We start from the raw sequence: 10,990 nt of genomic DNA on the forward strand, positions 1-10,990 counted from the left end.
CGCGGGTGAGAGGCCGAGGCTGCAGAGCACCCCGAGGGGCGTCACGCGGGCTGAGGGCGCTTTTCGGGACAGGCTTCCCTGGAGGCTGAGGGCCCGGGAGTCCTGAGCAAGCCCTCAGCGGCGGCGAGACTTTGCAGGCGAGACTGGGTGCGCTCTGTCCGGTGACGATGCCCACCAGATGGTTCAGTCCATCAATCCCGGGCTCAGGTGCCCAGAGGGTGAGGTCATCGAGCCGGTAACGGGTATTTACGAACGTCTTAGCGTGAGGCCTGCACGCGCCTCTGGAAGTGGGCGTTACGCTCCATGACCCGTGGGGACCCCGGCTCCAGTCGGGGAGCTTTGCCGTCGGAAGCAGCTTGCACGGCTGGAGTCACCGGCTTCAACCCCACCTGTGTCCGTCGGGGAGCAGAGCAGCCGGCCCGTGTTCTGGGACTCACTGGGCGGTAAGCCACCGCTCTGACCTACGGAACTTTCTGGACATTGGAACTTGTGGCCTGGCTGTGAGAGGAACCCATGTTTGTGGAGTGGATTTTGTAGGGGCTCTTCCTCCCACCAGGTTCCTCTCCAGGGGTCACACCTCTGCTGTGAGTGCAGGGCATGGCCACTCCTGGGCTGTGAGGACAGGCTGTCTCTGAGCACAGGGGTTCGCCCTGCTCATTATGTTGGTCATAAATCCTGTGGCACAAGAAATATACTGGTTGCCGGTCTGACAAAAAAGGTATGATGTTGATTCACGCACACCGACAGCTATGGTGGTGTTGGCTGTTTCATTTTTAAATCTGAGTCTAAGGGAAAACAGGCCAGTGCCCCTGGCTAGTCAGGCAGTGATGTCCTAAGAGCTCCCCTTTACACGAAGACACCACGCATGGCAAGATCGCAGACAAACCACTCTGGGCTCACACCAGGTCGAAATGCACAGGACGGGGCAGCGTGTCAGGTGACAGGACGGGCACCGGGCTCGTGTCAGTCAGTTGGTTGAGCATCACCCCGTACACCAAAAGGTTGACGGTCTAATTCCTGGTCAGGGCACATGCCCGGTTGTAGGTTTGCTCGTGTCAGGGTGCATGCAGGAGGCAATTGATCAATGTTTCTCCCTCAATAAAAACAGCCCTAGCCGGTTTTGCTCAGTGGCTAGATCACTGGCCCATGGACTAAAGGGTCACTGGTTCGATTCTGGTCAAGGGCACCTACCTCGTTGCAGCTCAATGTCTGGACTTGGTCGGGGTGCGTGCAGGAAACAACTAATTGATGTGTCTCTCTCACATTGATGTTTCTCTCTCTCCCCCTCCCTTCTTCTCTCAATGGAAAAAATATCCACGGGTGAAGTTTAACAAAAAAATCACTAAACACACACACACATCATAAATATACTAGAGGCCTGATGCACGAAATGCGTGCAAGAGTAGGCCTTCCTTCCCCCGGCTGCTGGCACTGGCTTCCCTCCGGCACCCAGGACCCTGGCTTCCTGTACAGCCCTGGCTTCGTCTGGAAGGATCTCTGGTCTAATTAGCACATTACGCATTTATTATTATAGCTATGTATACACACACACACACACACACACACAAGAATTAAGTGGATGGGCACCACCCAGCACTTCAGGAGGCCCAACCCCCTAGGCCAGTGATGGGGTGGATCCTGGCACTGGGAGGCAGCAGAGAGGGGCGGCTGCCCGTGTCTGGCCCAGAGAACCGCTTTCAGGGTCCTTGTTTGAGATGGACACTAAAAGCGGAAACTCCAAGACACCAGCAGCCTGGTTCGCGGGCACCCAACCCCCCAGGCTCAGCCCCGCCCTGGTGAGGCCAGGGGGACAGGTGTCAGGGAGCCAGGCATAAAATGAGGCTCAACAGGGTAACTATTTTTCCTAACAGATACGAGCTTCCTTAGATTCCTAATAATCTACATACTCTAGGTTCTCTAGCCAAAGGGCCTTTAGTCTTTTTACGAGGAGATACTGCAAGAACAATTCTATATAATAAAAGGCTAATATGCAAAATTTCCCCTTGGGTGTTCAATCGGGAGTTCGATCGATCGCTCGCTGACCACCAGGGGGTGGTGCGGAACATGGCAGGCGACCAGCGGCAGCGCTACGTGCTGAGGGAGTGAGGGAAGGAGGAGGTGGGGTGGCTGGGAGGTGGGGAACCTGATTGGCCCTGATCGCTGGCCAGGCCTGGGACCCCACCATGCACAAGTTTGTGCACCGGGCCCCTTGTATAAAAGTAAGGCTCCCGTGTTTCCACGTGAAGAACAGTGAACAGCATGTTCTGTTCAGGAAGCATTTTATTGTTGCTCCAAGCTTTACATTTCACCGACAGAAGCCTCAGTGCGTTCAGAACACCTCCCGCATGGCCTTGCTCAGCTTCTGGATCTTGGTTTTCGCGGACATGTCAACATACCGCTCTCCAATGCGCACAATCATCCCGCCCATGATTGACGGGTCAGTCTAGGAGGAAACAGGTTGGACATGTGAAAACACACGGACCTCGCGCCAAGCAAAAGGGAAGACGCAGAGCGCTCCCAAGGCTGCGTGCTGCCTGCATGGACAGGAGCACACCCAGAAAGAGGCCGTCCGCTGGGAGCGGACCTGCAGCCCTTAGACGGGAACCCCAGGCCCACGACAGGCACATCAGCACGGGCAGACCTGACGTCTCACTGTCCCGAGTGACAGCCTGAGGAAACCCCACGTAATAAAAACCTACCTTAACTTTCAACTGCAACACTTGGCCTTTAGCCAGGAAGCTGTTCAGGACCGTCTTTAATTCAGAGAGAGTGGCTTCATCTAAAGCCTGAAAAGAACATAACCCTCTTTTACACTCAGATGAAGCAAAACGGACACTTCCCAGCGTCAGGAAAAAATACCCATCACCCTGGGAGGCCCCATCACCCCAGGACTGGGAGGCCCCATCGCCCCATCACCGGGGGAGGCCAGCAGCCATTATTCCCACTTCACGTGTACGAGAACTGAGGCTCACAGTGGCTAAGAAACCCACGCAAGGTTGCCCAGGGAGTGAGGACCCACGCCAACATTGGAAATCAGTCTCTTTCTAAAGTTGCTGCCCTTAGTCACTAATCAAAGTGTATTTTTTTTAAAGAGTAGAGTGACCTGCCCCGGGCCTGGCCATGGGACAGTGTGGCCCTCGAGCCGGTAAATGTCCCTGACACGCCCGGCCAGGCTGGAGCATCGTCCTGCTGCACCAAGGCTGCGGGTCCCTTCGTGGTCAGGGAACACACAGGAACCAACCACTGACGGCGTGAGTAAGGGGAACCACAGATCGATGTCTCTCCCTGTGTCTCTAAAGTCAATTAATAAATGAAGTGAAATGAAATGTCCCTGACACCGCTCTTTGGAGACGCAGAGCGCTGTACGGACTAGGAATGGCCTCCGGAGGCAGGCGCTGAGACTCCGCGCACACCAGCCGCGTTCTCCGGGGGGGAAGTCCCACAGGCGGTTTCCCACACTGACGCGCAGCAGGGACAGACAGACTCAGGGCAAGAAAATGAACTCTGGGGCGGGGATAGCCGAAGGAGCATGGGCTGTGGAGAGAGGTCTGAGTTCAAATCCGGACTTTACCGCTTGTGACCAGAACAAACAACTCAACTTCCCTGGGCTGGTTTCCTCGCCTGTGACATGGAGATAATCACTTCTACTTCGCATGGGCCGTGGACAATAAATCACAAATGCACCCGGCACATGGAGGGTTCAGTAAATGGCGCCTATCACAGCCCACGCCATCAAGTCAGCGAGAGCCAAGGGCCTGTGCGCCCCACACTCTCCCCTTCACCCCAAAGGCTGGGAACCCGAGTCTCAGTAAACTAACAGACTCACACCTGTGTCGGAGCACAAAGCGCTGTCCCTCACACCCTCCGCCCCGTCTCGAGCCTCAGGAACAGTCCCGTCAGGGCGGCGTGAAGGTGCGTGAGGCCCCTGGAGCGCAGGCTCCCGGAAGCGGGCGGAACTGAGCAAACCTCCCGTGACAGGTCACCTCTCCCCAGGTCTTGATTTTAGCCGCTTTTTCTTTTTTGTTCTGCCAAACGTGATGCACGAAATGCCAAGGCGAACGCAGGGCCACAGCCCTCACTCACCGATGCGGTGGTCACCGTGCAGGGGACTTCCCCCCGGTGCACGCTCATCATCGTGGAAAAGGCAGCAATGACGGCGGGCGTGCTGGTCAGGCGGCCATTCTCAGCGAGCAAATCTGGGGAAGTGAAGGTGTTTCAGTCACTGGACACTCACATAAAATGGTCATTCGTGGGTATTATAGTCCCCCCCAAAGCGTCATCTGTGGCCTTAAAATATTATATTTAGCCCTGGCTGGGTTGGCTCAGTGGATAGAGTGTTGACCTGCAGAATGAAAGGTCCCGGGGTCTATTCTGGTCAAGGGCACATGCCTGGTTGCAGGCTCGATCCCCAGTAGGGGGTGTGCAGGAGGCAGTCAATCAATGATTCTCTCTCGTGTGTGATATTTCTATCTCTTTCTCTCTCCCTCTCCCTTCCTCTCTGAAATCAATATATTTTTAAAAATATTATATTTAATTCTCTTTAAGAATGTGAATGGAGGAGATTGTTACTCAATGTTAGTTTGTTTTCTTAAAAGAGACTGCGCCAACATGCATTTAAATTAGTAAGGGGTGTGTGTCTTACCCAGATTTGCAACAGATATACTAGTCTTATCTGTTTAATCCCTTCACCTCTCACCCAGCCCCTCCCCTCTGACAGCTGTCAGTCTGTTCTGTCTCCATGAGTCTGTTTATAGTTTGTTTATTTTGTCCATTAGATTCCACATATAAGAAAGATCCTATGGCACTTGTCTTTCTCCGACTGGCTCAGTGCACTTAGCATAATGCTCTCCCGGTCCCTCCGTGTTGTCGCAAAGGGTAGGATTTCCTTTTTTATAGCCGAGTAGGATTCCGTGTGTCAATGCACCACAGCATTTTAGTCATTCGTCTACTGATGGCACTTGGCAGTTTGCAGTTCTTGGCTTGGCTACTGTACGTAGCATGGCTGTGACGTGACAGAGGCGTGCAGATGTTCTCTCACACTCGTGTCTCGGGCTCTTCAGACACAGTGCCGGAGGTGGGCCTGCTGAGTCACAGGCAGTTGCACCTTTAATTTTTTGAGGACCTTCCATGCTGTTTTCCAGTGGCTGCACCCGCTGCCTTCCCACCAGCAGTCACGAGGTCCCCTTCTCCCCACATCCTCGCCAGCACGTGTGTTGACTGATGAAGCCACTCTGACAGGTGTGAGGGGACGGCCCACGTTGTAACTTAGTGACGCTGAGCATCTTTTCACGTGTATCCGCCATCTGAATGTTCTCTGGAGAAGTGTCCATTCAGGTCCTTTGCCCCTTTTTTAAATTGATTGCTTTTGTGGTGTCGAGTTGCATTAGTTCTTTATAAATTTTGGATATTAACCCATCAGATGTATCACTGGCGAGTATGTTCTCCTATTCAGTGGGTTGTCTTTTAATTTTGTTGATGGTTTCTTTGCTGTGCAAAACCTTTTTAGTTTGATGCAGTCCCACCTTTTATTTCCCTTGTCCCAAAAAATATATCGGAAAAAATATTATTACGAGAAATGTCTGAGACTTTACTGTCTATGTTTTCTTCTAAGATTTTTATGGTTTTGAGTTTAACATTTAAGTCTTCAGTCCATTTTGAGTTTATTCTTGTGCATGGTGTAAGAAGAGGGTCTAGTGTCATTTTTTTTGCATGTATCTGTCCTGTTTTCCCAACACCATTCATTCAATAGATTATCTTTGCCCCACTGTATGTTCTTGCCTCCTCTAAATATTAATTGACCATAAAGGCACAGGTTTATTTCTGGGCTCTCTATTCTGTTCCATTGATCTAAACGTCTGTTTTTATGCCAGTACCAGGCTGTTTTGATTATTCAGGGTCTTTTGTGGTTCCATACAGATTTTTGGAATATTTGTTCTATTCTGTGAAATCTACCATTGGTATCTCAATAGGAATTGTGTTGAATCTATACATTGCTTTGGCTAGTATGGACATTTTAATGATATTAATTCCTCCTATTCATGAGCATGGTATATGATCTACTTGTATCTTCTTCAATTTCTTTCTTCGGTGTCTTATAATTTTCTATGTATAGGTGTTTTACATCCTTAGTTAAATTTATTTCTAGTTTTTTTTTTAATGTGACTATAAATGGGGTTGTTTTCTTGGTTTGCCTTTCTGATAGTTCATTATTGGTGTATAAAAATGCAAATGACTTCTGGATATTTTGTATTCTGCTACTTTACTAAATTAATTTATCAGTTCTAGTTTTTTGGTGGGGTTTTTAGGGTTCTCTCTCTCTCTATAGCAGGGGTCCTCAAACTTTTTAAACAGGTGGCCAGTTCACTGTCCCTCAGACCGTTGGAGGGCCGGACTATAGTTTAAAAAAAACTATGAACAAATTCCTATGCACACTGAACATATCTTATTTTGAAGTAAAAAAACAAAACGGGAACAAATACAATATTTGTATTTGCATGTGGCCCGCGGACCATAGTTTGAGGACCCCTACTCTATAATATCATGTCATCTACAAATAATAATGTTTTTCCTTTTTAGTTTCCAATTGGATGCCTTTTCTCTTGTCTGATTGCTGTGGCCAGGCCTCCCAGTGCTATGCTGGGTAAGAGAGGTGATCCTGAGTTTAAGGGCAATGCTTTTAGCTTTTGCCTGCTGAGTATGATGTTGGCTGTAGGGGTGTCATGGCCTTCGTTATATTGCGGTATGTTCCCTCTATTCCCACTTGGCTGAGTTTTAATCATAAATGGGTGCTGGATTTTTATCCTTCAATTGGTTTATGTGCTGTATCACATTAATTTATTTGCATATACTGTACCAGCCTGCATCCCTGGAATAAATCCCACTTGGCCATCATGTATGATCTTTTAAATGTATCGCTGGAGATCTGATTTGCTAATATTTTGTTGAGGATTTTAGCACCTGTGTTCATCAGGGATATTAGCCTATAATTTTTTTCTCTGTAGTGTCTTTATCTGGTTTTGGAATTAGGACAATGCTGGCCTCATAAAATGAGCTTGGGAGTCTTCACTCCTCTTGGATTTTTTGGAATAGTTAGAGAGAGGTGTTAGCTCTTGTTTGAATGTTAGTTCTTCTTTGAATATTGTGATCACAGCTTGCATCTGATTTTCAAATGTAGGTCACAGAATTTAACATTTGGCTACAAATCCTCAAGTTAACACTGTGTATCTTAAAAAATGGTGGCACAAATACACATTCTTTGGAACTTGTATTCTGAGTTGACCTGGGGTTTGAAAAGTAACCTGATGGGCCGAAGGATGCAAATTTCTCCAAGGACAGAGGGACTGCCAGGCTACCGACCATCCTGGTGGCCGTGGGCTGAGATACTGAGATTAGACTCTCACATCTTAGCATCGTTAGCCAGGGCCCCTCGAACCTGAATCCGCAGACGGTTCACTGGGGAGAGGAAAGGACAGGCTGGGGGAGGCCTGACTCTCTGTCAAGGGCAGCAACGCCCATGCGCCTGCCCCTGGACGGCCTTCCCAGCAGCGAGTCTGCGGGGACTCGGGAGAAGCCAGTACTTACTGATCAGGTTGGCCGTGAGGGGAGAGAGCTTCTCCTTGGCCGTCAGGTCGTTCAGGCTTTTCACTTTAACAGAGCGCTTCGTAAAGGGATTCAAAATCGAAGCAGCCATTTTGGGTTCCTTCAGGAGTTGCTGAAAGTGCCAAAAAAGAATTTCTTAAGTTCTTTAGAGCATAAACGATCCTAGCTGCCACACACACACTTCTTATGGATCATGTATTTCATGAATTAAATTGGCACTCTCAAAGCACAAAGGACAGTTACAATCAAATAATTTTCTCTGCCTTTAAGCATACACCACACCATGATTTCACATAAGATACACTATTTCTTGAAAAAATGTAGACACTTTTAAAATTTCTGAAAATTAACTTTTGCTTTTCGACAGAGACTTAAGTATGCACCCCCAAAACCCAGTTCACTGCGTATCTTAACGTATTTAATATGGGTCCTACCCTAGTTTTTCACGTACTGAGAGGATACTGGCAATGCCAGCACTCAGGTGCGGACCTAAACGGTGCCCCCTTGGAGGGGCCTCTCTGGCTCAGGTGACCCTCTGTGCTCCCTCTCAGAGCTCGAGAACCAGCCCAGCCGGGGGCGGGGTGTGTGTGTGTGTGTGTGGTGCTTCAGAACAGCCTCCCACCCCCCGTCCGGGAGGGAAAGCAGGCAGAACACAGGAGTGCAGGCACCTGAGACCCCTTTGTCTCCCCTCTGTGAACCCACACACGTCTGGATCCAGTGCCCAACGCTGCTTCCATCTCTGTCACCCCCCTGCCGCCCTCAGTGACTGCGTGAGCAGCTTCTCCCTGGCGCCCGCCTGGGCCTGTCTCTGATCCGCCCCCATCTCAGGAGAAAGTGCAATGTGTGGCCCCAAACCAGCATTTTTCCGGACAACTGCTGGATTACATACACGAAGAGCATTCTGGAATCTGGGTTGCCCAATGGACAGTTAGTGATGCCTTGTAGCGTCACACTTTTCTCTCACCCTCACTTACAGTCTTAAGGCAAAGGGCTCCTTTCTAAGTCTCCGCTGACTTCCGGTTTTAGTCAAACCCCATCCCACAACCCAGGTCACTCTCTAATGGAAAAAAACACGGTGGGAATGTAGTAACGGGCAGGAAAGCACTCACCGCTACTCTTGACAGCTCCTTTTCTACTTGATCCAGTTTATTCTGTTTAGATGCAGCAGAGTACAGAGCAGTGGCATAGCGGCCTTCGACACCGTACACCTGAACAGGTGGCTTTAAAAAAAGGTGGGGCAGGGGACAAAAAGGAAAATCAGTTAATATTCTACTGTCAATAGCAGAATTAAATAGCTGTATTTAAAAAAGACATCTTTTGTAGCACAAAAGTTAACTATGTTGTCAGAGAGCTATCCTGAATGGCAATTCTCAAATTAGAAGTCTTCCCCCGGCCGGTCAACCTTTGACCCTCCAGTTCCTCCCTGCAGAGCGAGGGCCTTAGGAAAGACGGCGTCCAACCCCTTCAGCCTAACCACCTAGAATCAAGTCCATGAGCCTTGAGACGGGCTGGCTTCCTTTGAATGCAATGCTATTCAGTTTCAGGTGTGGGAGGTTTTTAACATTGATGGGAGGCAGTTTTGAACATGTGAGAGCCACGAAAACAGGTGTTTATGATGGGAGGTTTTTAACATTGATGGGACAATTTTGAACATGTGAGAGCCACGAAAACAGGTGTTTATGAAGCATGTACAAGCACACTTCGCGCCTGTCACAGGAAGACTGTGTCTCTTACGAGCCTCCTCACCAGTGGAGCCCTTTAGCCATTGACTATGTGCCTGTGGCTTGACGTGTTTCTCACAATACACTGCAGGCTTCCTCCACACCGGCCCTGGGTGTACACCTAACCCCCGTCCGCCCCCGCCCCCCAGTGGAGCCGTGTGGCCCCGGAGAAAAGCTCAGGCTCTGAATGAGTCTGGTTCCAGGGCAGCCCCAGGACCAAGCTGAGCGACACGGCACAAGTCCTCCTGGACTCTCCATTTCCCCTCGTGAAGTAGGAAGGCCAGCCGCTCCCCATCACTGTTCCGGGGTTCAGGGACTCTCCCGTTTAAAGGTTACGGACGTGCCTGCCGCACAGCAGGCATTCGGCACTATTCGTTCCCTAGCCCCACGCACATGGCACGTTTTGAAACGACAACAGTGCACAAGTCCAGGCCCTGGCGGTACTGCTGCTGGACACCGGTCCCCGCTTTGCAATGACGAAGAGGCTGACCTACCCGCACGAGCTTGGCGAACGGCCTGGCCACAGACGTGCTGAAGCGTCGCACCTTTGAAACAAAGGAAAGCAGGTCACACTCGGATCTCGAGGACTCTACACGTAAGCCAATCAGTCATTTTACAGTAAATAGGACGTGGACACGGTTGGTTTCTCCTGTGTCATCACAGACCGAGGGAGGGCGGGCTGCTCTTGGTCAGGAGTGAACGTCCCAGCGCACAGCCTCGCCCAGCTGCTGGGAAACTGCCTTCCCACGGACCAGCGCGTCTGCTGGGCCGGGCTGAGGCCGGCACTCCAGAACAGGGAGAAAACAGAGTAAAGAATAACAAGGAAACTGGTGTTTCAAAAAGAAAGGAAAGACGTTTAGCGTTTACAGAACCACCCGTGAGCAGGATTTTACTACAAAGCGGCAGGATTCCTGCCACCATTGGCAAGAGGTGCACCTGCTCAGAAGCCAAGTGCCTTCTGGGAATGAGGCTTAGCCCTGGGGAGGGGGCAGGTCCGGTGCGAGAACAGGCCCGGTTCTGCGAGGGCAGCTCATCCCCGGAGGGGCAGCACCTGCCGGGGCGCGGGTCGCCTTCACGCTGCAACCCCAGCTCCGCAGTGTTTACACCAAACCGGCCGCGAGGATGCAAAGACGCTGCGGCTCTTGCGGGAAAGTTCCCTGAGGGTCAGAGGTCAGGCCAGGGAGAGCGTCGCGCGGGCAGACAGCAGAAGGGCCCGGGCTTCCTCTCCCTCTCGGTGTGACTCCATGGGTTCGGATCTCAGCTCTCCCCCGAGCGGGACGAACCGCGTACACGCTGCTGCCTCACTTTCCTTACAAGAACGTGGGCTGCGCTTTACAGTCCTTCCTTAGCGTCACCATGACCCCCGACCTGCCAGGTCAGATCGCGACGCCCCAGGGAGGGGGACGATCGGGGGCAAAGTTCCCTGAGGTCAGGCCAGGGAGAGCGTCGCGCGGGTGAAGCAGAAGAGCCCGGGCTTCCTCTCCCTCTTCTGTGATTCTGTGACTCGGATCTCAGCTCTCCCCCGAGCGGGACGAACCGCGTACACGCTGCTGCCTCACTTTCCTTACAAGAACGTGGGCTGCGCTTTACAGTCCTTCCTTAGCGTCACCATGACCCCCGACCTGCCAGGTCAGATCGCGACGCCCCAGGGAGGGGGACGATCGGGGGTG

General features: G+C 51.2%; 1 protein-coding gene across 1 annotated transcript in view; it reads right to left on the reverse strand.

Annotated features, from left to right (window-relative positions):
- Positions 1 to 2,262: 2,262 nt before the first annotated feature.
- The window catches only part of ATP5O (ATP synthase, H+ transporting, mitochondrial F1 complex, O subunit), a 12,837-nt gene continuing 4,109 nt past the window's right edge, over positions 2,263 to 10,990 (reverse strand). Inside the window, exons 2-7 of the mRNA XM_005860733.2 lie at positions 9,815 to 9,865; positions 8,709 to 8,819; positions 7,582 to 7,711; positions 4,084 to 4,196; positions 2,700 to 2,786; positions 2,263 to 2,443 (exon numbers count right to left, since the gene is read on the reverse strand). Coding sequence (XP_005860795.1) covers positions 2,330 to 2,443; positions 2,700 to 2,786; positions 4,084 to 4,196; positions 7,582 to 7,711; positions 8,709 to 8,819; positions 9,815 to 9,865 — 606 coding nt within the window. The 3' untranslated portion in view covers positions 2,263 to 2,329. The remainder of the gene's footprint in view (positions 2,444 to 2,699; positions 2,787 to 4,083; positions 4,197 to 7,581; positions 7,712 to 8,708; positions 8,820 to 9,814; positions 9,866 to 10,990) is intronic.

The sequence above is a fragment of the Myotis brandtii genome, unplaced genomic scaffold (assembly GCF_000412655.1).
Source record: "Myotis brandtii unplaced genomic scaffold, ASM41265v1 scaffold139, whole genome shotgun sequence".
Lineage (NCBI taxonomy): Eukaryota > Metazoa > Chordata > Mammalia > Chiroptera > Vespertilionidae > Myotis > Myotis brandtii.